The sequence below is a fragment of the Chiloscyllium plagiosum genome, unplaced genomic scaffold (genome assembly GCF_037043375.1).
Source record: "Chiloscyllium plagiosum isolate Xiang-an unplaced genomic scaffold, Cpla_swu_hap1 HiC_scaffold_5, whole genome shotgun sequence".
Taxonomy (NCBI): Eukaryota; Metazoa; Chordata; class Chondrichthyes; order Orectolobiformes; family Hemiscylliidae; genus Chiloscyllium; species Chiloscyllium plagiosum.
Window position 1 is genome coordinate 13217319 of NW_028270143.1, and position 27561 is coordinate 13244879.

At 39.4% G+C, this 27561-nt stretch overlaps 1 protein-coding gene across 5 annotated transcripts in view; it reads right to left on the reverse strand.

Moving 5' to 3' along the window:
- adcy2b (adenylate cyclase 2b (brain)) overlaps window positions 1-27561 on the reverse strand; it is a 627652-nt gene that overhangs the window by 209504 nt on the left and 390587 nt on the right. For all 5 annotated transcript variants that reach the window (XM_087986815.1, XM_087986818.1, XM_043689618.2 and 2 more), the window contains one exon: window positions 16646-16795. In XM_087986815.1, the coding sequence (XP_087842941.1) occupies window positions 16646-16795 (150 nt within the window). The remainder of the gene's footprint in view (window positions 1-16645; window positions 16796-27561) is intronic.

Below are 27561 nucleotides of genomic sequence, written 5' to 3' on the forward strand. Positions count from 1 at the left end.
CATGCCAGTCCTAGTCCCATTGCCCACCATTTGCACCAGAGCTTTGTGTGCTATGGCACTTTAAGTGATCACCTACATTTTTCTTACATGTTCCGATGTTTTCTATCTCCACTGCCCTTTCAGGTATTTTGGTAATGCATGACTTCCATATACCGACCAGTCATGGGATGAAAGTAAAAACTACCTTAAGTATCCTATAAAATTCCTGACCTTTACCTTAAATTTATGGGCCTGGTTATTGATCTCTCTAAGAGGAAACATTTCTTCTATCTACCCTATCTATGCTCATCATAATTTTGTACACGTCAATCAGGTTGCCTGTCAGCCACTGCTGCTCAAAGGAAAACAACTCCATCCTATTTAGTTGCTCTACATAGCTGAAACCCTCCAGCCCAGATGACGCTTCATAAATCTCCTCTGTACTCTTGCTACTCCCCCATCTTTCCCAGAGCGTAGCAACCAGAACTGCAGAGTCAAAGATAGAAACCCGTCTGCCTTACCCACCTGCCCTGTTGCCTGTGGGCATGCACACCAAGGTACCTCTGATTTCCTGTATTTCCTGGTGTCCTACCATTCACCATGTACTCCCTTGCCGTGTTATCCCTCCCAAAATGCATCACTTCATCATTCAGGATTAAATTCCATTTGCCATTGTTCTGTTTTGCTCACCAGCCTAATTATGTCATCCTCTAGTTTCAGGCTTTCCTCCTCAGTGTTTACCACACCACCCATTTTCATGTCCTTTACAAACTTGCCTAAATCATTAATGTTCAATGTAAACAGCAAACAACCCAGTACCAATCACTGCTGTACACCACTGGACACACACTTCCATCAACCATCATCCTCTGCCTACTGCCACTAAGCCAATTTTGGATCTCGTTTGCCAAATTGCCCTGCATGCCATATACTCTTGCCTTTTTGACCAGTCTCCCAAGTGAGATCTTGTCAAAAGCCTTTCTGAAGTCCACATAGACTTTATCCACTACACTACCCTCATTCACACATCTAGTCACATTGTCAGAAATGTCAACTAAAACTGTTTTACATGATCCCCCTTGACAGAGCCATATTAACTGTCTTTCATGAATCCTTGCTTCTTCACATAAATATTAAATCTGCCCCTTAGAGCTTTTTTCCAATGGTTCTTGAATATCGGTGCCTACACTCAAGTCCTTTGACATCTCTCCAGTGTTCAAACAGGATTTGAAGATTAATGTCAGGGCCCCAACAACCTCTTCCTTTCCTCTAGAGCAGCCTGAGACACATGCTTTGGATAACAAAATAATAAAAATGCATAATCGGAACTTGGTAAGATGGAAAATCTCAAGTACTCACCCAATACATTCTCTCTCATGTGCGGGCACATACACACACATTTACACACACTCTCTCTCACACACACACACAAATCTATGGGGTAAATCAATTCATCCAAGGTGTTTGTTTGTGGATACATTCTATTTTGTTCACAAAACACACAATTTGTAGTCACAGTCAGCTAATGTGGCATCTTATAAATTCCAGCTTTCAGAATAAAACCAGCCTGTTTCCAAGTTAAAACTCTGAGACAGATTCTGAACAAAGTCTACAATTCAGTGTCTGATCTGAGATGTCACATTTTGTATATTTCTATTGCTCTGCCTGATTGGCATGACAGCACAGCATTGACATTGACTTTACCCATCGTTTAACACTCTTGGTCACTTGCAGAGATGTGTTATTTGACACTCCATTCACACCAGTTGTATAATCTTTTGATCTCTCTTCCTATAAACTCTGGCAGGATATAGTCAAACAGGCGTTGGACTATAAACCTGGTGTTGTATGATTTTTAACTTTGTCCATCCCAGTCCAATACCGGCACCTCCACATCATGCAATTGTCTGTAGAGATGGCAAATCCAGTAGAGACTTTGCCATTACCTCAGTCATTTGATAAGTTAGAAGGCTTTTAATAAGGCCAGAAATAGGAGCTCTGGAAATGGCAGTTTCAGTTCCACAGAACAGCTTCAGGCTTAGACACAATGGATCAGTGCCATCAAGTCAGCACATTTCAATATGTTGTGGGTCCAATAGATAACCAAGTTCTCATAAGACAAATCATGGAAGAAAGCACCATGGGGTATGATGCACTGATTAAGTCATTTGACGTGAATTTCAGCCAGAAAGGAGATTTTATGATAGATGATCTGAGCATTTGGGCAAATTAATAGAAGTCTTTGTAATGGATTGACATCATGTTGTTATCGGGATCAGGTTGACCTTGTCAATGACAACGTGCTTGATTGGGTTTGTTAATCTGGGCCAATCAGGAAAGCCTTGGCTGACCAATGTAACCAGGAGAGCACCGTGGGGCGTAGCGTGCTTTACTCATCCCCCAACTCCCAATTCTGTTGTGATTTCATCCTTACCCTCTCCATGTTTTTGTTCACATGGGCCTTGCCCTTAACAATGGGGCTCTGTTTGTCACTGGCCAATCGGGTTTTCCTTCCTGGTGGTGAAATATCAAAAAAAAAAACCAGGAGATTACAATCTCCTCAATTGAGAATTGACTCTGTGCTGGCTGGCCACAGCCACTGTACTGTGCACATGAAAATAAAGGGTGACTTGGTGGTGGGACCCGGCCTCTGTGCAGTTATTTCACAACGTCAAGCAGCATGTTGCAGGTACAGAGGTTTTGAAGGGCAAAGTAGTTCAAGACCATATAGAATTAGAGTGAGGCATGAGAAGTTGTCAGGCTTCCTTCAAAGGAAAATTTAATGTTGGAAAGGCAATCCAATTTGCTATGTCGGCAGAAATCAGGGCCCAAAATCAGTCCCTACTCTGAGGGAACATCTGAGATTCATGTGACACCTTCAAAAAGGTAGGCCCCAAGATGTTGTGATCCTCCAAATAAGTCAAAAAAGAGGAAACCAACACTATTGACATAAGTTGTACATTATGTGACTTCAAATAGAAAAACAAGTGCAATGATGTCCAGGAGGGGAAGCTCAGAGTTACAAATGTGGTCAGCTGGAACACTTCTAAAGTATTCTAAGTTAATGGCACTTTCATCACCTCAAAAAACAAGGAAAAGGTCCTCCAAAAAGGAAACTTTCCACAGAAACAGAAGTCATGCGACAAGGAAGGAGTTCAAGAAGTTACAGGTACAGAACAAAGGACAAAGGCAAATTTGTAGAGGAGGTCAGAGTGTGAAAACAAATTGTGGATCATCAACTTTAAGGTGTAGTGGTTTGAACTCAACACAGGGGCAGTTGTTTTGAAACTGGCAGACTGCTTGCCATAGTTGAAGTCTGAGAGAGTCAGACCAGCAAACATAAAGTGTCAAGGTCCAGGAGGCACAGATTTTCACATGCGTGGCCAAATTAAAATGAAGCTTCATCACACAGGACAAAATGTTAGTGAAACATTACACATAATGAGGAATCAGAATACATCATTGCTGAATAGAAATACATCCAGGTCTCTTCGAGAGAGTGGATACAATATTTCAAGATGAAGATGGCAGAGAACTTGAATTTCCAAATTTATTCAAAGGTTCAGACAAACCGAAGCAAGAGTTACTCTGTAGGATGATGCTAAATACATCTGCTTTGGAACACCCAGGAACTTCCTCATTGGTTGCGAAAGTAAAAATACGGTTGGACAAAATGATTGAGAGCAGTATCACATCACCATTGACAGAACTGACACAACAGTGCTTTGGGCTGGTAGTTATTTCCAAAACAAGTAGAGAACTAATATTGGGTATGGATCTCATTCAATGAAACAAAAGGAGTTAGCAGGGAAATTCAGCTTATTTCATCAATTAAAACATTGGAAATGGTCATCATCCTAGCTGATGATAAAGCCAACTACATAAATAACACTGTTATCTGCTCTGACAAGATGTTGATTTAAATCACTGTGAGCTATGAGAAGATTTGTAGCTCAGGTTGCTGTTCTGGATGTAGGTTTGCTCACTGAGCTGGAAGGTTCATTTTCAGACGTTTCATCACCATATTAGGTAACATCTTCATCCAGAGGCTCACTGAAGATGTTACCTAGTATGGTGATGAATCGTTTGAAAATGAACCTTCCAGCTCAGCAAGCAAACCTACATCCATGAAATCACTGTTGCAGAAGGACCCCTGATCTTTTTCTTTAATAAAGCAATAACATTTTCATGATTTGGAGATGCCGGTGTTGGACTGGGGTGTACAAAGTTTAAAATCACACAACACCAGGTTATAGTTCAACAGGTTTAATTGGAAGCTAGTGTGCTTCCAATTAAACCTGTTGGACTATAACCTGGTGTTGTGTGATTTTTAACTTAAAAAACTTTTTACATAAGTCACCAAGAGCCACCTGCTTCTATTTTGAAAACCAAAATTGTACACATTTCACCACATAGGCAAGTTTTACAAAACTGGATGCAAATAGTGGGTTCTGGCAGGTACCTTCGATCAGGATTCATGATTGCTAACTACATTTGTTACATCATTTTGGTGATATTACTTCAACTGTTTACTATCTAGAATCTCCTCTTGCCAAGATTTCCAAAGGGTAACATCTGGAATCTTTGAAGAGAGACAGGAGACCAATTGCCATATAATGACATCTCAGTGTACAGGAAACAAAAGAGAAACATGATCAGATGGTCAGGAAGGCATTACAGAGCATATATATGATGAGAAACAACAATTCTCTAGAATGATATTTATATATTTTAGTACACATTATACAAGAACGATACATAGAACATAGAACATAGAACATAGAAGAATACAGTGCAGTACAGGCCCTTGGGCCCTCGATGTTGCGCCGATCCAAGCCCACCTAAACTACACTAACCCACTATCCTCCATATACCTATCCAATGCCCTCTTAAATGCCCATAAAGAGGGAGAGTCCACCACTGTTACTGGCAGGGCATTCCATGAACTAACGACTCGCTGAGTGAAGAACCTACCCCTAACATCAGTCCTATATCTACCCCCCCTTAATTTAAAGCTATGCCCCCTTGTAATACCCGACTCAATACGCGGGAAAAGGTTCATACTGTCGACCCTATCTAACCCCCTAATCATCTTGTACACCTCAATCAAGTCACCCCTAAACCTTCTTTTCTCTAGTGAAAACAGCCCCAAGTGCCTCAGTGGATTGAATGAAGAGGACAGCCAGTACATTTCTAGCATCAAAATGTGTAAAGTGATGTAAAGCAATTCTTTGGCGTAGTAAATCAAATGGAAACATTTATCCTCAACTTAACAAGTCTTTCTCAACTCAAGATTGCTAACTACATTTGTTACATCATTTGGGTGATATTGCTTCAACTGTCTACTATTTCTTGAAGTATTTTTGAAAAATGGCTGGCTTTAACACTGGAGTCAGGAATAGAATACACTTTGTAAAAGGATTAGAGATAGGAGATGTTCTACTGATGTTTTAGCACGTTACCACCAAGGTTTATTCAGTTTAGTAGCCATACAGGCATCACCCACAGGCCTAGAAGTATTCCTTATTCATATGCAACCTGATCTATTTTACATCGAGAGCTTTGAGAGACTGAACAGAGCTATACAAACATAGTGAAGGAAGCACTAGCAATTACATGGGAATGTGAAAGGTTTGCAGACTACCACATGGGACTGAAATTCCAGGTCAAGACAAACCACAAGCCTTCGCTAAGTGTTGTTATTAAGATTGAAAGAGATCATAAAAATGCATCGCAGCAAACAAAGATTCAAGTTTGGGCAAATGAGATATGTTTATGGAATAACCCATGTTCCAGGCAAGGCAGGAATAATGGCAAATATACTCCTGAGTGCAGCATTGGACCAAGCAGTAAAATATTCTATTCTTGTATAAGCAATTGAGACTTGTTCTACAGCTGTAACAAACAATGTAACGCTGCTCAGACAAACTCAAAAAAATTTGTACAGCTCACAGATCTAACAAGGAATACACAAAAGTGAGGCAACTCTGTCCATGGGGGGTTATTAAAATGTAGTCTAACAGACCAAGTGCTAAAAACATGCCACAAGCAAAACAACACATGACAATAGACTAAGATTTATTACTGCACAATCATTAAATGGTTATAGCGATTTTTGAGAAGATTTGTAGCTCAGGTTGATGTTCTCCTAAATGGTTATGTCAAAGTCCTTGTGAAGAGAAATCCTACAGAAACTTCAGGGGAGAGATCTCAGTAACAACAGCTCAAGTAGTATTGTGGCCATGCATGTCAAACGATACACAGGATTCCATTTTGTCACACAAAACATGTGCCACATACAACCAAATGTTGTAGGCCCAATGAATTGATCAACATTTCTGGAAAGCTATGAGAAAGGCTTACAACAGATTTGTTTGATTTTAAAAGCTGTATTTAGTTCTAGTTCACTATTGTTCAAGATGGGCTAGAGTGGTAAGATTTCACTCAACCATAGCAAATTCAGTGATCAAAGCAATGAAAAGGATCTATGCGATACATGCTTTGCCTAAATGACAATCAAAAAGTGGACCTCAGTTCATGAATGAGCATTTCAGGAAGGTCACTGTGGAGGCAGACACCAACAAGGTGATAGGTTCAGCACTCCATCCTTGTTAAACAGAAACATGAAATGACAAGTCCAGACTGTGATGTCACTGATGCAAAAGAAATCTAGATTGGAAATTAGCTCAACTCAGTTACTGAGCAACACCATCAAACAATGGACTCTCACCTGCCAAATTCTTAATGGAGAGGAGGTTAAAATAGATCCAGACAACGTAAAACAGATGTTCAAACAGTCTTGGCATTAAGCCAAACATAATCTCTCAAAACCACAAGACGGGAAACTAACTAGCGAATAGCCACAGCAAACAAAGCAACAGATCTGACTCACCTCGCGACATAGACCAAACACTGTCAACATCAAAGCCAGGACAGAAGGTCTTATTAAGAAATAGGAAGTGAGAAATCATGATCATTAAAGAAATTGCTCAATCACAATCTTATATTGTCAGTTTGCCTGAAGGTACTATCACGAGGAACAGAAGATAAAGTTATTCCAGACATGATGCAATACCATCATGCTAATGTTGAATGCAAGTGAATCAGATTAGAATGTCTAGTCAGAATTCAAGATCATTTTGATCTGAGAGATTACGAGCTGGTGGAGGTGAGAGAGATGGGACAGGGTGGGAAATGATAGATACGATGAAAATGGTTACAATTATGTTAATAATGATGTTTTAATGATTACAAAGATTATGGAAGTAATTGAAACCAAAGTATTGCAATAAAGTTGACCAAATGAAAGTAACGTACTTGAAAATGATATTTATGTAAATCATGATGATATAACTGATTACACAATTTTGAAGAATGAGGACACCAGCCTAGAATAAGCATGTGAATGGAGGGATTCAGGACTTTACATTTTAGAGTGGTTTTTGAGAACCTATAATGTGCAGATGTAAATAAAGGAGTGTGACAGGTACATAAAGTGTTAAAGAGCCTGATTCAGTGATTAGGAACATGCAGATACCTGCAGAAACCCTCAGACTGGGCTACTCTAGACGAGTATCTGAATGGGCAGGTAGCAGTCTTGGTTTAAAGCTTTAAGATCACCACAAAAAGTTAGTCTAGTAGCCTTCCATCAATGTGTTAATCAAATATTTTGGCCAAGAAGTGAACAACTAGTCTTATAGCTTTAGATTTAGGAGATTTCAAAGGTGTCAAATTTTAAATTTTTTCTCAGTTTTACTTTGTGCTTTTCCTTTCTTTTCCAAAATTTCTCCTGTCTTTATTTCTGTTGATATCATCTTATTTAATAACCATACTCATCCTCATCATAACTGTTTGGATCTCAATTCTTTAATTTCATTAGTTGAGTTGCACTGTTATTGCTGTTGCTCACTAATACCTAGCCACCTATTATGAATAAAGTAAATTAACATTCGTTTCTGTCCATAGCTTTGGTCTTTATCATCAGATACACATAAGTATTTACAAAAATTGTTCTAAATGGAGAATGACCTAAATTTAAAACAAATTATTCAAAATATTCTTTTTGCCTAATATTTTCATGTCTGCAGTCAAATAATTTTATTGAAGCTGTGTTGACTGCACTTGGATGCAGGACATATACATTCCCCCGAACAATCAACGGGAATTAGAGGATCAGATATGCAGGGATATTGGGGAGACTTGCCAGAGCAATAGGGATATCATAGTAGGGATTTTAATTTTCCAAACATAGACTGGGACTGCTAGAGTTTTAAGGGCTTAGATGGGGTGGAATTTGTTATGTGCGTTCTGAAAGGATTCCTTGAGCAGTATAGAGAGGGTCCTACTTGGGAAGGGGCAAAATTCGACATACTCTTGGAAAATAGGACAGGGGGTGATGGAGGTGACAGTGGGGGAGCATGTTGGGACCAGTGACCATAGTTCTATTAATTTTAAAGTAGTTATGGAGAGGGACAAAACTGATCCACAGGTTCAAGTTCTAAATTATGGCAAGGCAAATTTTGATGGAATTAGGAGCTTTCAGGGGGTTCATTGGAGTAGTTTGTTTGCAGGTAAAGGAACATCTGGCAAGTCCTTTAAAAGTGAGATAGCTAGAGTTCAATGTCTAAAAGGTCCTGTGAGGGTGATGTGCAAGATTGACAAGAATAGGGAACCCTGGATGACAAAATATTGAAGCTTTAACCAGAAAACAAGGAGGAGGCATGGCTCAGGTACAGACAGTTGGGATCAAGAGAATCCCTGGAGATATACAGGGAATACAGGCCTTTACTGCAGAAGGAGATCAGGAGGGTGAAAAGGGTTCATGAGATCGCCTTGGCTGAGAAGATTCAGGTGAAAGACGTACTTTAAGTATATTAAAGGAAAAAGAATAACGCGAGAGAGAATAGGACTCCTCAACGACCAAAATGGACATGTATGTGTAGAACCGCAGGAGATGGGTAAGGTTCTTAATGAATATTTCTCCTCTGTGTTTACTGTGGAGAAAGACATGAAGACTTAGAAACATATCTGGTCATATCTGTCTATATCACAGTACAGGTGGTGTTGGATGTATTATAATGTATGAAGGTGGATAAATCTACTGGTCCTCACCTGATATAGGGCTGAAAATGTGTTGCTGGAAAAGCGCAGCAGGTCAGGCAGCATCCAAGGAGCAGGAGAATCGACGTTTCGGGCATGAGCCCTTCTTCAGGAATGAGGAGAGTGTGCCAAGCAGGCTAAGATAAAAGGTAGGGGGAGGGACTTGGGGGAGGGGCATTGGAAATGCGATAGATGGAAGGAGGTTAAGGTGAGGGTGATAGGCCAGAGTGGGGGTGGGGGCGGAGAGGTCAGGAGAAGATTGCAGATTAGGAAGGTGGTGCTGAGTTCGAGGGTTGGGACTGAGACAAGGTGGAGGGAGGGGAAACGAGGAAACTGGAGAAATCTGAGTTCATCCACTCCACCAAGGACATGCAGGTCCTTGGACTCCTCCATCGCCAGACCATAGCAACACTGGAGGAAGAGCGCCTCATCTTCCGCCTAGGAACCCTCCAACCACAAGGGATGAACTCAGATTTCTCCAGTTTCCTCATTTCCCCTCCCCCCACCTTGTCTCAGTCCCAACCCTCGAACTCAGCACCACCTTCCTAACCTGCAATCTTCTTCCTGACCTCTCCGCCCCCACCCCCATTCCGGCCTATCACCCTCACCTTAACCTCCTTCCACCTATCGCATTTCCAACACCCCTCCCCCAAGTCCCTCCTCCCTACCTTTTATCTTAGCCTGCTTGGCACACTCTCCTCATTCCTGAAGGGCTCATGCCCGAAACGTCGATTCTCCTGCTCCTTGGATGCTGCCTGACCTGCTGCGCTTTTCCAGCAACACATTTTCAGCTCTGATCTCCAGCATCTGCAGACCTCACTTCCTCCTCACCTGATATATCCAAGAACACTGCAAGAGGCTAGAGAGGAAATTGCAGTGGCCCTGAATGATACTTCTACAATTTTGTTAGCCATGTGTCAAGTCCTGGAAGAGTGTGGGGTTAGCGAATGTTGTGCCATTATTCAAAGAAAAGCTTGGGAACTGTAGACCAGTAAGTTTAACATCTGTGGTGGGTAAGTTACTTGAGAAGATTCTGAGGGACAAGATATATATGCATTTGGAAAGGTAAGGTTTGATTAGGTGTATTCAGCATGGCTTTGTGAGTGGGAGATCATGCCTCACAAACTTGTTAGAGTTCTTTGATGAAGTGACCAGGAAGGATGATGAGGGCAGGGCAGTAGCATAGTCTATATGGATTTCAGTAAGGCCTTTGATAGAGTTCCACATGGTAGGCTGTTCAGGAAGGTTAGATTGCATGTAATCCTGGATGAACTGACAAGCTGGTTACAAAATTGCCTTGATGGTAGGAAGCAGAGGATGCTTGACAGACTGGAGGCCTATGACTAGTAGAGTGCCTCAGAGTCGGTGCTGGGCCCATTATCTTTGTTATCTATAATCAATGATTTGGAATGACAATGTACAAGGCATGATTAGTAAGTTTGCTGATGACACTAAAATAGGTGGTATCGTGGACAGTGAAAAAGGTTACCAGAAATTGTAGCAGGATCTTCATCAGCTGGGGAAGTAGGCTGAGAAATGGCAAAATTAGTTTAATATAGATGAGTGTGAGGTCTTACATTTTGTAAAGTCAATCAAGGTAGGAGTTTCATGGTGAATGGTAGGGCCTTAAGGAGTGTAGTGGAACAGAGGTACCTTGGAGTTCAGGTTCACAGGTTCTCTGAAGTGGAGTCACAGGTAGACAGTGCAATGAAGAAGGCTTTTGGCACACTGGCCTTCATCAAAGCATCGAGTATGGAGGTTTGGAAGTTATATTGCAGTTATACAGAATGTTGGTGGGGCCGCACTTGGTGTATTGTGTTCAGTTTTGGTCACCCTGTTATAGGAAGGATGTTATTAAACTGGAAAGAATACAGAAGAAATTTACAAGGATGTTGCATGGACTCAATGGTCTGAGCTATGGGGAGATGGTGTACAAGCTATGACTTTTTTCTTTAGAGCTTAGGAGACTGAGGGGGGACCTTATAGAGGTGTATAAGATCATGAGAGCTATGGATAAGGTGAATTTACTCAGTCTTTTTCCCAGGGTTGAGGAATCGAGGACTAGAGGGCATCAGTTGATGGTTAGAGGGGAAAGAATAAAACAGAACCAGAGGAGATGGTTTGACACAGAGGCTGGCATGGACATGGAAAAAGCTGCCAGTGGAAGTGGTTGAGGCAGGTGCATTAACAACATTTAAAAAGCATTTGGACAAATACATGGATAGGAAAGGTTTAGAAGAATATGGGCTGAGTGCCCAGATCCATCTCATCCCTGTAATGCTACATTTCACATGGCTAACCCATCTAACCTGCACAACCGTGAACACTATGGGCAATTTAGCATGGCCAATCCATCCAACCTGCACATCTTTGGACTGTGGATGGAAACTGGAGCATCCGGAGAAAACCCATGCAGACATGGGGAGAATGTGCAAACTCCACACAGATAGCATCCCAAAGAAGTAGAATTGAACCCGGGTTCCTGGCACTGTGAGGCAGCAGTATTAACCACTGAGTCACTGTGCTGCTCTACCACTGACCCACTGTGCCTTCCTGGTCCCTCATTAATGAAGTAAAATAGGCAGGCCATCAGTACTATTCACATTCTTCAATGGTAGCTTCCTGAATTAGGGGCAATTTTGATGTTGCTGATGATTTTTAAAAGTATGCTTTACCTGTTAAAAAGAGATACACAACTGTTATCAAAGATGCTGCACAATGTAAATGCTGTTATAGCCCCTCCAGTTTTAGACTGCATTGAAGATTTTAATGAGGTTGATAGGAGAAAAGTGTTCTGTTCAACAGAATTTGGGGAGGCACCATGGCTCAGTGGTTAGCACTGCTGCCTCACAGCACGAGGGACCCAGGTTCGAGTCCCACCTCGGGCGACTGTCTGTGTGGAGTTTGCACTTTCTCTCCGTGTCTGCGAGGGTTTCCTCCGGGTGCTCCAGTTTCCTCCCAGGGTCCAAAGATGTGCAGGTCAGGTGTAATTGGCCATGAAAAATTATCCAAAGTGTTAGGTGCATTAGTCAGGGATAAATTTAGGTTAGTGGAATGGGTCTGGGTGGGTTAGTCTTCGGAGGGTCAGTGTGGACTTGTTGGGCGAAGGGCCTGTTTCCATACTGCAGAGAACCTAATCTAATCAACAGTAAAGGGTTATCAAGATAAGCATCATTAGAGGGCTGGGTGGTTAGCTGCAGGAGTGTCAGAAGCATTGCCCTAGGATATGCTGCAATCTTGCAAAACATGAAATGACCTCACTGGCTGAGCTAGGGTAGGCTTCCTAACTGATTTAATTCATCACTCTGCTTAATTCAACATCAACAACTGTTGCAGTATTTTCAACCCTTTACCCCCTCAATGACCAGCATCACCACAAGAACAATGTTGTCTTTTCATTCTATATCAGTTATCCTACACGCTGTTACTTTCTTTACCTCCTCTTACATCAGCCATCTTTCACACACCAGCAATATTATTCTATACTGGTACACAAATCATCAAAACGTTTTGCTACTTTAACCATGACAAATTTGCTTCTTTCTTTCAGGACAAGCTTGCACACACTACAACAAGGAACATGCCACAGGAAGGCGATGATTCATCAATGTGCTGTCACCATTTGCAGAATGTGTGATAGGAATTTTGAGAATTGGGAATGTCAGCAGTGCAGTGTGTGGTCAGCCTGAAGAAAAAAACCTGCAGAGTTTAAACCATCCTTTCTTTTCACAGTTAAATGTTATTCTTGTGCACGATGCAAAACAGATCTTTCTTTCAACAGTCAACCATCTGTCCACACTTACTCATGCCACTAAATGCTAACACTTGTTACTTTCATTTGGAAGAAGATCAGGATCACAGGGGAGGCCTGGAATTTCAAAAGCAAAACATGAACTTGCTCTCCTTGTGAAAAACAAGACCTCATACCATTTTTCTTAGAACAGCTGGTGGGGCTGGAGGAGACTACAGAGACAGAAATGGGGGAAGCCATGCTAGGATTGCAAACAAGGATACGAAATTTAAAATTGGATCCTGCTCAACAAGCATGGTAATAATCCAGCTGAGGTCAAACTAGAGTCTCTACATGTTCAATATTGCCTCCTTATCTTTGTACTCTCAGCCATAAGGGAGCCTTTGGGGAAGAGTAACTAAAATACTAGAGTCATAGAGATGTACAGCATGGAAACAGACCCTTCAGTCCAACCAGTCCATGCCGACCAGATATCCCAACCCAATCTAGTCCCACCTACCAGCACCTGGCCCATATCCCTCCAAACCCTTCCTATTCATATATCAATCCAAATGCCTCTTAAATGTTGCAATTGTACCAGCCTCCACCACATCCTCTGGCAGCTCATTCCATACACGTACCATCCTCTGCATGAAAACATTGCCCCTTAGGTCTCTTTTATATCATTCCCCTCTCACCCTAAACCTATGCCCTCTAGTTCTGGACTCCCCAACCCCAGGGAAAAGACTTTGTCTATTTATCCTATCCATGCCCCTCATAATTTTGTAAACCTCTATAAGGTCACCCCTCAGCCTCTGATGCTCCAGGGAAAACAGCCCCAGCCTGTTCAACCTCTCCCTGTAGCTCAACTCCTCCAACCCTGGCAACATCCTTGTAAATCTTTTCTGAACCCTTTCAAGTTTCACAACATCTTTCCGATAGGAAGGAGACCAGAATTACATACAATATTCCAACAGTGGCCTAACCAATGTCCTGTACAGCTGCAACATGACCTCCCAACTTCTGTACTCAATGCTCTGACCAATAAAGGAAAGTATACCAAACGCCTTCTTCACTATCCTATCTACCTTGACTCCACTTTCAAGGAGCTATGGACCTGCACTCCAAGGTCTCTTTGTTTAGCAACACTCCCAATGATCTTACCATTAAGTGTGTAAGTCCTGCTAAGATTTGCTTTCCCAAAATGTAGCACCTCGCATTTACCTGAATTAAACTCTATCTGCCACTTCTCAGCCCATTGGCCCATCTGGTCCAGATCCTGTTGTAATCTGGGGTAACCCTCTTCACTGTCCACTACACTTCCAATTTTGGTGTCATCTGAAAACTTACTAACTATACCTCTTATGCTCGCATCCAAATCATTTATGTAAATGACAAAAAGTAGAGGACCCAGCACCGATCCTTGTGGCACTCCACTGGTCACAGGCCTCCAGTCTGAAAAACAACCCTTCTACCTTTGAGCCAATTCTGTATCCAAATGGCTAGTTCTCCCTGTATGCCAATCAGTCTCCCATGGGAAACCTTATTGAACGCCTTACTGAAGTCCATATAGATCACATCTACTATTCTGCCCTCATCAATCTTCTTTGTTACTTCTTCAAAAAACACAATCAAGTCTGTGAGAATTGATTTCCCATGCACAAAGCCATGCTGACTATCCCTAATCAGTCCTTGCCTTTCCAAAGATATTTGCCAAAGCTATCTCATGTCCCCTTTTTGCCCTCTTGATTTCCCTTTTAAGTATACTCCTACTTCCTTTATACTCTTCTAAGGATTCACTCGATTTATCCTGTCTATACCTTACATATGCTTCCTTCTTTTTCTTAACTAAACCCTCAATTTCTTTAGTCATCCAGCATTCCCTGTACCTACCAGCCTTCCCTTTCATCCTGACAGGGTGATACTTTCTCTGGATTCTTGTTATCTCATTTCTGAAGGCTTCCCATTTTCCAGCTGTCCCTTTACCTGCGAACATCTCCCTCCAGTCAGCTTTTGAAAGTTCTTGCCTAATACCGTCAAAATTGGCCTTTCTCCAATTTAGAACTTCACCTTTTAGATCTGGTCTATCCTTTTCCTCTTTTAATCATACACAGTTCATAGAGAGGGTGGATGTGGATAAGATGTTTTGCCTAGTTGGTCAGTCTAAAACTGAAAGTAATTAAAGGGAAGTTTTACAGATTTTTTTTTGAAATATTGAAGTGTTGAAGGCTATGATGAGTTGGCATGAAAGATGAGTTAAGACCTGGGACAAATAAGGCATTATCTTATAGAATGGCAGAGCAGGCTTCAGGGTATGAATGTCCTATTCTTGTTCCTATTTCGTATGCCACTTAATGGATGTAATCTTAGGATAAAGAGCAGGTTACTTAAGACTGTAATAAGGAGAAATTTCTTCATTAAGACAGTGAAACCTTGGAACTGTCTACCGAATGGAAAGTGGAACTGAGCACACTCAAGACAGCAATTGATAGCTTTCTGAGAATTAATGACATTGAGGAATATGGAGTTGGGACAGAAAGTGGCATGGAGGTAGATAATCAGCTATAATCTAATTGAATGGTCAATTAGGGTCAAGGCCTAAATAACCTAGTCCTGTACCTATCCTTAACCTCTGAATCTGAGAAGTGTAAATGTGATGAAGGGCATATGGCTGCATTGGAATTACAGTTTGAGGACTGGTTTAACCAGCTAAAATGAACACGATAGGAACAGGCCTAGGCTGCTGCGCCTGTTCTGACATTCAATACAAATTAAGGCCAATATGAATGTCATCTCAAACCTACAATCCAACTTGCTCTTGCTTAACAAAAATCTATCCACATTCAAGGACAATCAGGGACTCTGTTTTCATCGCCTTTCCAAAAGAGTTCAAAAGTTTCACAACCCTCTGAGAGAAAACAAGAATCACCACTTCTGTTTAAAATGGGATTCCTTATTTTTTGACAACGCTCCTCATTTTAGATTCTCTTATTCAAGGAAATCCCTTTCCAAATCCAACCAGTCAAGCCTACTCAGGATCTAACATGTTTCAATCAAATTGCCCCTTAATCCTCTAAACCCCAGCAGGTACTAGCCTAGCCTGTCCAATCTTTCTTTATAAGACAACTCATCCATTCCAAGTACAAGTCTGATAAACCTTCTTTGAACTGCCTCAAACAAATTAACTTCCTTCCTGAGATAAGGTGATTAATACTGTGCAAAACATTGCAGATGTGGTTTCACCAATGCTATATCTGAAGCATAACTACCTACTTTTACGTCAATTCCACTCAAAAGTAAATGATAACATTCTATGTGCTTTCCTAATTACTTGCTGTACTTGCATGCTAACCTTCTGCAATTCATGCACTGTGATGTCCAGATCCCTCTGCATCTCAAAACTATACAATTTTTCATCATTTAGATACTATGCATCACAAAGGACAGTCTCACAGTTGTGTAGCTGATGATAGTGCAAACAGGAGAAGAACATATGACCAGTCCTAGAATGGCCCACATGATTAAAACAGGGAATGGTTAAGGAATTATGTTCTGCTTTGTAAATCATTGTCTGGTTTTATTCAACTTTATATTTTTATCCTTAATAAATCTTTCCAACTTCAAGTCGATTAGGGTTGTTATCAATTCCTTGTCAAGTTTGAGCCCAAATTCCTTGCCATTCAGGAACATAAATAGTATTGAGAAATTCTAGTGATAGTATATCAACCAATCAAAACCAATTTGGATGGATTATATTAACTACAAATTAATGTTAAATTTCTCACTAGAAAAACACCGTCATGGTACAAAATGCAAATATGGAGCATAAATATTTACCTGTTGGCGCTTTTCAAATTCAAGCTTGATACGTGACTTAATGCAATTGCATGTGTCTTGATATGTCTGCTGCAGGGCAAGTTCCATCAAATGCTTGTGATAGGCTCCTGCCAGATTTCCACAGATGAAAATGATGACATTCGCCATGATCTGGATAGAATGAAAGCAAAAACACAAAATTCATTTTCAGCAATGCCCATGACATTTATAGGGATTTGGCTCCTAGTGTTGTCTCACCTAACAGTGGTGCATACCTGGTGAATCAAATGTCAAGTTCAATGCATCCAATTTACATTTCTGACTTGCCAGCCATGAGCATGGATTTTGAGACCTCTTGTCTTGTGGAAATGTGATGGGAGCACAGCAAAAATGACAAGAAATGATAGAAAACCTTGCTCCCACCAAAATACCATGCAAAGACTGTCAAGTTACCTTAGTTGGCTAGATTCGTGATATAGAGTGATGCTAATAGTGTGGGCTCAATTCTTGCACTGGCTGAGGCTACCATGAAGAACTGTCCTTCTCAGCCTCTCCCCTGTTGTGAGGTATGGTGACCTTCAGTTTAAATCAATCTTCAATGAGAGATCAGTCCTATGGTCTAGTAGGACTATGACAACTTTATCTTACATATTGCAAAAACTAATTTGTGAAGGGTCTACCCAGTATTGGACAGCTACAATGCCTGTTTTTTTTAAAATGAAAATTGTGGTCCTATGGTGTACATGGCAATGATTATTCCTTTGGGACCCAACTGGTTGTGGAGTATTGAAGTCAGATGGGATGGAGACATTAGTCAGGTATGATGCACACACTATCTTAATCAAGATAAGATGACATCTGGATGGACATTTGGCTTTTTGATGCTTCTTCATGCTTCACTGAAATATCATTGGCCATTGCAATAACAGAATACCAACTACTCCTATCATTTTCTGTCAAGAGGCTGATCAGGAGGCTCAATATTATCATGATCTGGAAGCATTTGTTTCTCAAGTTACGGCTGGGTGTTGGATGGGAATGAAATCATTCTTCAAAATAGTACAAACACCTTGTCAGTTATATTTGCTGCTACAAAACAAAAAAAAGACTTGTGGAAGAAGTTACATCAAATTTCATAGTAAAATGTTGCATAGGTTATTAATGTTATGAAGTGATGATAGGGCTTTGTTTTGAAAGTTGAATGATCATTAAATAATATTTTTACCAGATTGTCACTACTGATATCTGACAAGTTATCAATGGTCAAGTAAATTGTGAAACTGGAAAAGTCTTCATCTGCATTATAATACATGTTCCACTGGATCAATTAGTATTCTGCATTGCACAAATGTGGGATTCAGGATTACCAATATGAAATGTTTGCTTTGCATTCATTTATTCCTTGAGGTTGCTCTCAGCAATCTGCTTGGCTGTTTCAAAGCTTGCACAGACAACTGAGTATCTGGCTGTCTTCAAAGTCTTTAATGAATTCAGCTCAGATGATTTTGTTGTCACAGTTACTCAATTAATCTTATTAAGACCGTTTGAGTGAATTCCAAACTCTGGTGAATTCAGTTAAGCACGAATTGTTTATGCATCCTTTCAATGGAATATCATTATGAATACTTGGCTGAATTCTAAATCCAAATATCAGCGAAATGCAAACTTGATTAAGTTACAAGTGGTTAAGGGTTTATGGTATTTTTAAAAAGTGCATTTCAAGGATTGTTTTTATGTTGACATATTTATGAGCTGTTAAGTGGATAATGTTTTGCAACTGTAAATCAAGTACTGTTTGTTTATTCGATTAGATTTATGAACTTCTCAAATACCTTAAAATATTTGTATGGGCTTGTGAAGTTTTTATATAGTAGACACTGGGTGAGTGATTTGTGAGGTTACGAGCAGTGAGAGGGTATGGGGAATGAAGTGGGTGAGAAGTGAGTGAGGTGACAGGGATATAGGTGGTGATGTGGATGCAAGTGAGTGGGAGAATGGGAGAGCTCAGAAGTGAGTAGAATGAGGAGAGGGGTAAGAGGTGAAGACTAGGGGATCTCACCTGAATTGAACTGATATCTCAGTGGGATTTTGGTTTATGACGTTGCAGCCACAGCACTAGCTTGCCTCCATTCTGTACTGGAAGCTATCGACATGACTCCAGCTCTCTTTGAGTCCCAGTACAAAAACACTGATAGTGAGGAAGTGGGATTGTCATGTCAGGAAATCCTCATGACCCCAATCCCCAAGTCCAACATGAAAATTCAGCTCCCCCATGTCTACTTTATCAAAACTTTTAAAATTATTTTAAGGAATCTTAATAGGTTTTGAAGATAAAGAAGATCCAGTCTCTTCATTCTTTCTTGATAGGCCTAACCTCGGCTTTCTTGTTTCAATTTTGTAAATCCTTTTTGCAAACTCTCCAGTGTCTTTAAATTATATTTGTAATGTGGTGAACAGGCCTGTAAACCGTACTCCATGTGTGGCCAAACTAGAGTATAAAGTAAATTTAACTTAACCTATCTCAAAATGTTCTCTCGAAATAAAGTAAACAAAGCATCAGACTTTATTTGCGGCCTTGTAAAACACTTTTACTACATCAAGTTATTTGAAGCATTTGTACGGCTGGATTAATTATATCCTGGAGCCCATCTACCTAGGTACAGTTTTGTTTTGCATGCAGTACAGGTAGATCATACCATACAAAGTGCATAAGAGTAATAGAACAGAGAGAGAAATACGATGTTATGGATGCAGAGAAGCTGCACAAAGAATGAGATCAACATGAAATTTAAAATTTGAGAGGTTCATTCAGAATCTAATAATAGTTGGGAAGTAGTTGTTCTTGAATTTTGTGTCATCTCAAAATTTAAAAATTGTGACTTTGGTTTTAAAGACTAAACTGTTTATATATATAGCTTGCAAAAGTTAGTACAACACTGATCCTCATTGTATCTCATTCCCAGTCTTCTACTACTCTGAACTGCTATACTTAATCCTTACTCTCTGCTTTCTGACTTTTTGAACAGGTCAGCAGACCTGAAATGTTAACTCTATTTCTCTTCACAGATGCTGCCAGACCTACTGAGATTTTCCAGCAATTTCTGTTTTTGTTTCTATTTTATATGTGTTGTATCATTTCTAATCTAATGATACGTAGAAAAAAAGGAACAGGCGTGGGCTGTTCAGCCCCTTGAGCCTTCAATATGAGCATCCAACTCAGTACACTGTTTCTGCTTTCAGCCCACATCCTTGATCTCTCTAGCTCTAAGGACTATATCTATCTCTTTCCTGAAAATTCAATGTTTTGGCCTCAACCATCTTTGTGGCAGAGAATTCAACCAGCTCACCATGTTATGGGTGAAGAAATGTCTCCTTATCTCAATTCTAAATGTCCTGTCCAATATCCTTAGACTATGACAATGGTCCTGGGCTCCTATGTCATCAGGAGCATCCTTCGTGCATTTATCCTGAATTTTATAGGTTTCCATGAGATCATTTGTAACCCCTTGTCTCCCTAGTAAGTACCAAGCAAAGTAACTACTTAGTATTTCCGCTATTTTGCTGAACTTGAATTTGTTATTTTATCTGTCCATCCGTTAGGAACCCTATTGCCATCTTTGGTTTCTTAATGTGTTAGATAGGGAAGGTGAGTATCCAACAATGTAGTGAGAATAGGATCAGGGAAACTACAGCAGGCTACATGGAGGATGAATTCAGAGAGGAAATAGAATATAAACTGGACTAGCAGCTTTTCACATCTATTGTCTCCTGGCTTTTATCTATTAACATCCTCCTCAGTTTTTACCCTAAGCTATATATATGGTCACCATTGCCTAGGTAGTCCCATACCTTGCCATTTCTAATTTGCTTGGATTCATTTCCCATGACTACATCCAGTACCAAATATGTTTGCTAGATTTCTTATGCATTAAGTAAACCTGATACACTTGGAGAAACTCCATTTCCTTATCCCTTTTACATACCTCTTTTTGCTAACTTTGGGAAATTGAAATCTTCCATGATTACTATTCCATGCTTTGTAATCATTTTCCTAATTTGTTTGCATATTTCTTCCTCCATGTCCCTTTCACTATTAGGTAATTGACAGACAACACCTAATCATGTGATTGATTATTCATTATCCTTTATCTTTACCTATTTGAACTTTATTGTATCATATTGATAGCCATGTTGTTTTTTCCAACTGTCTTTACATTGCCTCTAATAATTACAGACTCTTCATAACCGCCCCCCGCCCCCAAACTCTTGCTTTACTACAATTTTCTAACTATGTTATGTACCCTGTTTAATTACAAGTTTTGATTTTTCTGTCAAATATCTCCGTAATCTCTACCATTTGGTTCTTCATAGCCTATTATTATCTCCAGTTTTCTTGTGTACAATAGACATTATACATTGTCATGTAGAACAAATAGTTTAACTCACTTTGAATTACAGTTTCTGTCACTTTACTTCTGTCTATCTTTTGACACTCCTGTTCCCTTAAGGATTATCTACTAATTTAAAGGTAATGTATCCAGGATCCCCAATCTACATTTCTATAAATTAATATAAAATATGTCTTGACTACATAATGATTTATAGAAAAAGGGATGGAAAAACCTGAAGAAACAACTTACAAACACAAGAAATTTATGCAATTTTGCAGTCATCATGACCAGCATTATGAATTGACTATTCTTTGTGAAAGGAAGGTGTTCTGAAAGGACAAAGGTAAAGCTTGTCATTTTTTCAGATGTGTAAATGAAAAATACTCATTCTGTATGGGGGGAGGGGGAGGACGGTTGGGGAGAAACAAATCTGCGATAATACAGGCAGCTACCCGGTTGTGAATAGGTTACACTCTTGGGTATGTCAGTAAGTTGACTTGTGCACAAGTCTTGAGCACAGTACAAGATAACATAACGCAGCCATTTGTAAGGATGAGTAAACACTCACATGTACAATCTTTAAAGTTAGCATTAATACAATCCTGGACATGATCTTGATTGCAAGTATGAGCATTAGTTGAATGTTTGTAAATCGATGACTGCTCGTTTACCTCTAATTTAAAGCTAATTTAGCCCCCTAATTCCAATTCTCAAAAAAAATCATAATATCCATGCTTACAATAATTGAGTTGGGAGGAGTCTCACTTGACTTTATGATTTCAGCTATTCTTACTATGGGACAAATCACATCCCAGATTGAAATCTGGCTTCATTGATCATATTTTGTATTTTCAGGTTTTAACAAGGTGATCTTTCACAGAAATACAAACACACAATTCTGTAGATTCAAGTGCAACAATAAAACTAGCTCAATACACAAAATAAGATTAAAAAAGCATTATACCAAACTATGAACATGTATTACAACAAACCTACAAGTTTTGAATCACACAGTAAAATATAATCCCTTTAATTCCAACCACACTCATTTAGCAAAATAAGACTACAAGAACTAGGAGCAGAATCAGGCCATTCAGCCCATCACGTTGGCTCGGCCATCGAATTATGACTGATATATTTCTCAAACCCATTCTCCTGCCTTCTCCCTGTAACCTTTCATCCCCTAACTTATTATAAAGTCATAGAGAGATACAGCATGGAAACAGACCCTTTGGTCCAACCCGTCCATGCCGACCAGATTTCCCAACCTAGTCCCACTTGCCAGCACCTGGCCCATATCCCTGTAAACCCTTCCTATTCATATACTCATCCAGATGCCTTTTAAATGTTGCAATTGTATTAGTCTCTACCACTTCCTCTGGTAGCTCATTCCATACACGTATCACCCTCTCCATGAAAAAGTTGTCCCTTAGGTCTCTTTTAGATCTTTCCCCTCTCACCTTAAACTTATGTCCTCTAGTTCTGGACCTCCCTACCCCAGGGAAAAGACTTTGTCTATTTATCCAAACCATGCCCCTCATAAATTTATAAACTTCTCTAAAGTTACCCCTCAGCCTTCGACGCTCCAGGGAAAACAGCCCCAGCCTATTCAACTCTCCCTATAGCTCAAATCCTCCAAATCTTGCAACATTCTTGTAAATCTTTTTCTGAACCCTTTCAAGTTTCACAATATCTTTCTGATAGGAAAGAGATCTGAATTGCACGCAATATTCCAACAGTGGCCTAACCAATGTCCTGAACAGCTGCAACATGACCTCCCAACTCCTGTACTCAATACTCTGACCAATAAAGGAAAACATATCAAACGCCTTCTTCACTATCCTATCTCTCCGTGACTCTACTTTCAAGGAGCTATGAACCTGCACTCCAAGGTCTCTTTGTTCAGCAACACTACCAATGACTTTACCATTAAGTGCTGCTGAGATTTGCTTTCCTAAAATGCAGCACCTATCTATCTCTGTACATTACAGTACTCACACCAGGGAGAATTTCCCTTTCTACAAGGCTTAATTGAACTGTGGTTTAAATTCCCATCTTGAGAATCTGATAGTATTTTTGTGGAGTTCTCATATATTTGAGATTAGAGTTTCTCATTTTCAAATAATCCCTTGAGGGTTTTTACCAAATACTTTTGTTCTGAACCTTTTAAAATGAACTCATCACACTGAGGTAACTTCTTTCGTAACAGTTTAAACTAAGCACCTTTGTCAGGGGTAACTGTTTTGCGCATCCAGCCTCAGTCAAGACATCTGCAAACTGTCCAAAGCTGAAACTAAAGTGCTTTGGTTCCCAAGTTAGGGAAGTCTCTCCTTAGCCCAAAAACTAAATACCAGAATCTTCCATCTGACAACCTCATGTACGACATTGTTTATATCTCCAAATGCAACAAAACCCCATTACTCTCCAGGAAGTCTCTCTCTGATAGAGTATTTTAAAGGAAATCACCATGGCAACAGAAATACTTACAAGTTAATCATTAAACACCTTCAGGCTCAAAGATCAAACCTGTCTTTCAAAATATTCAAAAATAAATGATTTTAATATATATTTAAATCACACAATACACTACTGAAAATAAAAACAATGAGCTACATAGCAACATAATTTTATATTTGTTAATGGCACCACATCACCCAGTGTCCACGACATATGCTTCCAATAAAGTATCTATTATAACATTGTTTCCCCACAGGAACATGAATGTTTTTCATACTAAATTGTGGAAGAATGAACTTCCACCAAATTAGTCATAAGTTCTTATCTCAAAGTTTGTCCAAAGAAAATCAAAGGATTATGGTCCACTTAAATAAGCTTCCTCCATGTTGGTGATGTCAATCTCAAAATCATATAGACAAGAGTATTGGAGAATAACTGACAGGTTATTTGATCCCCATTTTGTCATCTTGAAGTAAAATTGCCCCCACACCTACGTCAGTGGCATCAACAACCAGTTTGAATAACTTCTAATAAATCTTTTGCATCCATTGAACATTCCTGCCTTTTTTCAACATGTATTAAAATGTGTAGCAATAGTACTGAAGTTCGGAACAAACTGTTTATCCAATCCAATCATGTCAACATCATGAAAACAAATCAAGTTCGTCCTAGGCATGGAAAATCTAAAATAGCCCATACTTTCTTTCCCTAGGTGCTACTTTTCCTTGTCCCACAGTGATACTCAAATAAATGCACTCTTATCCAAATTTATAACCAAATTTGATTTTTGTATCTAATCAAACAGTTCAATTGAGTGATACAAATGTTCTTCCCAGATTTGGCTCAAAGTAAATAAATCATTGATGTAAACACACAATTAAATACTCACTCAATGACTTAATTGGTTAATCATTGAAAGTTTGTTGGTGCCAAAAAAAAATCTGGATTGCTAAAGTCCTTCAGGGAAGAAAATCTACCATGCTTACCTGGTCTGGCCTACATGTGACTTCAGACCTACAGAGACATAGTTGACTCTTAACTTTCAAGTTAGGGATGGGGAATAAATACTGGCAAGTGATGTCCATGTCCCGTGAAAAAAACTCACATGCTTTCATCAGAAGCACAGTGTTTGAGCTTTGGTTTATTAATTTCTCTTTAATCAATTTGATGTTCATCAAATCTCCTGTCCACACAGTATCTCAAAAGGATTAAATCCAGTGGATTCACTAGGTCTATCCCTGATAGCAAATAATAAGTGATTCCTTTATTTAAATCATTTGGGAATTCTTGGTAATAAGCTCTAATCATGGTCTGCCATTGTTTCAATTCAACTTGAGATTGGGGTGAAAATGAAAAGATGTAAATTGTTTGATTCCCAAATTATTCATCATTTCTTTAAATATCTAAGACATAAAACTCGAACCTTGATCTGATTGAATTTCTTTGTGTAATCCATAGCTTAAAAAAAACTAAAGTAACTTTTCCACTTCCACTTTTTCATTAATTTTCCCTAAATGCACTGCTTCAGAAATTCTTGTGGAAAGATCCGTTATTGTTATAAAAGATACTGATTCCTATGCTTGGTTTGAGACGGATGTCCTACACAAACTATTAAGACCCTGCTTACTAGTTTTTCTAAAAGTTGATATTGGAATTAAAGGTTAATTAAGGTTTGGGATATCCCCATTATGAGATATATATGGTATGTCTGACAAAGTTGGACTACATCTTTATGCAATCCTGGCCAATAAAAATGTTTTAATGGTTTTGCCTGTCCTCATAGTGATCTAGTGCTGGATTTTATGAGCCATGGACAATGTTTCATTATGATTCCCAAAAGGAATTACCACCTGACAAACTACTGCCCATTTCTAGTTGGCTCATATTTGAGGTGGTTTCTTTTTCTTCATTTTTTTTTGTTTCAAACAATAGCACTTGGGTATCATTTCTGATTCAATTTCTAAGTACTGTAGGTTGTTCGGTAAAACTTTTAAAATTCCCAATCTGTTTGTTGCACACTTGGCCTCATTCTCTGTACCTTCATTTACTTTAGTTACATATTTAAAAATTGCATCTGGTTATTGAATTTCCAGATTCGTGACTCATCTTCCTCCTATTTAATTTTAATCCTGAGATGTAGTTACAACACAGTCTGGAAACAAGCTAACATTTCTTTTGTAACATTTCAATTTCTTTTATCTTCATTTGTTGTTCCACCATCCTTGTCCATGATAATATTCTTGAAACAATCAGGACATTTCTCAAAATAAAGTCAATTCCTTCTGTAGCTTTCTATAGTAATTTGGTTCACTACTCCTAAATGACATCTCTGTTTACCAAATCACTCTTTAATCCAACTCTGTGTGTGTATCCTCGTGTACAACTTCAATTAATATTTTCTCCTTCATTAATTCATTTGGAAAACAAATAATACCATTAACCAGCAACAGTGACTGACTTGCTCCAGCGTCTCTTAATGACTTTAATTTAAATTATAACAAGATACTTCCCCTTTTAGGATAAAATATTCAGAATCTCCAGTGGTGGGATTCTAGCTGTCACGGTCAATGCTATTGACAACTCCTCAGATACTGAAGCAGTCTATGGGCATATGCAACAAAATTTGGACACCTTTAACTGTACTGATAAGAGGCAAGTAGCATTTGCATTAATAACAATCTTGAAAAACAGAGTTTAATCATCTGTTTTTGACATTCTATAGTATTTCCATTGCTGAATTCCTGATCATCAACATCCCGGGGTGGGGGAAGGATGGACAAGAAAGATAACTGGACCAGTCATGTAAGTAGTATGGCTACAAAAGAATGTCGGAGGTGACGAATTCTGAGTAACACACCTCACAACTTCCCAAAACATGACAACCATTTACTGAATGCATCGATTACATTTAAGAAGCTCAATGTCATCCAAGATAAAGCAACTTCCTCGATCGGCATTCCATTACCCACCATAAACATTCAGACGCTCCACCACTTGTGTACAGTGCATGTATTGAATACCATGTATAAATGCTCTGCAACATCTCATTAAATAGTGTGTTTCAAACCTGAGACTTCTATTACCCGAGAAGAGAAAAGGAAACAGGTCCATGGGTATGCCAGCATTTGCCAGTTCGTCTCTAAGTCACATACCATACTAACTTGGAAATATATTGCCATTTCTTCATTGTCACTGCGTCAAAATCCTAGAACTTCCAACTGAACAGTGCCACAGTGAACCTCCATCATAGAGACTGCAACAGTTCAAAGCAGTGCCTTACCTTCTCAAAGGTAATCAGAGACTGGCAACAAATGCTGGCAGTCAAAGATCAAGTTAAAAAATTGAGATCGATTTATCTTGCACATCACAGACTTGACCTGGTGCTGACCTACTGTAAAACGCACTGAATTTATCTCTCCCAACCATCTTTCTAATTTAACTGGTCTGATTTAAATCATCAATTTTGCACTGGATCACGTTGAAGGTTCTTGGTACAATGAAGCTGACTTTTCAATGCTTCTGATTTCCTCATGACTAATTTTATTCGGAAAACAAAATAGAAGAACAATGAAACAGGATTCTCTGATCATTGCTTTCATTGACTGCATACCTGGGCTTTGAGTGCAACCGATGCACAATTTATCTTTGGAATTCTCAACCATAGAGGACTGTGGCTGTGTCATCACTGACTTAGTTTAAGCTGAGATGGATAGGATTTTTGATCTCCCAAGGAATCAAGAGATATGGTGAATGACTTGATAGCAAGGGCTACCTCATTCCTATTTCTTACATCCTTTGTTTAGTCCTTAGAAGCTCCGCTAACATTTAATGTTATCATGACTGACCCATGCAACAACTTGCAAAGACTTAATCTTTCAGCAAGTCAATGTTTGTGCCTTGAATGACAATTTGTGAATTCATTCCATAATTTTCAAAATTAAGCTCTGCATGACCTATATCAATATGCCTATATTAGAGTGGTGCTGGAAAAGCATAGCAGGTCAGGCAGTATCCGAGGAGCAGGAAAATCGGGCAAAAATCCTTCATCAGGAAGCCCTTCTATAACCCTTACCTATATGCCCACTAGAT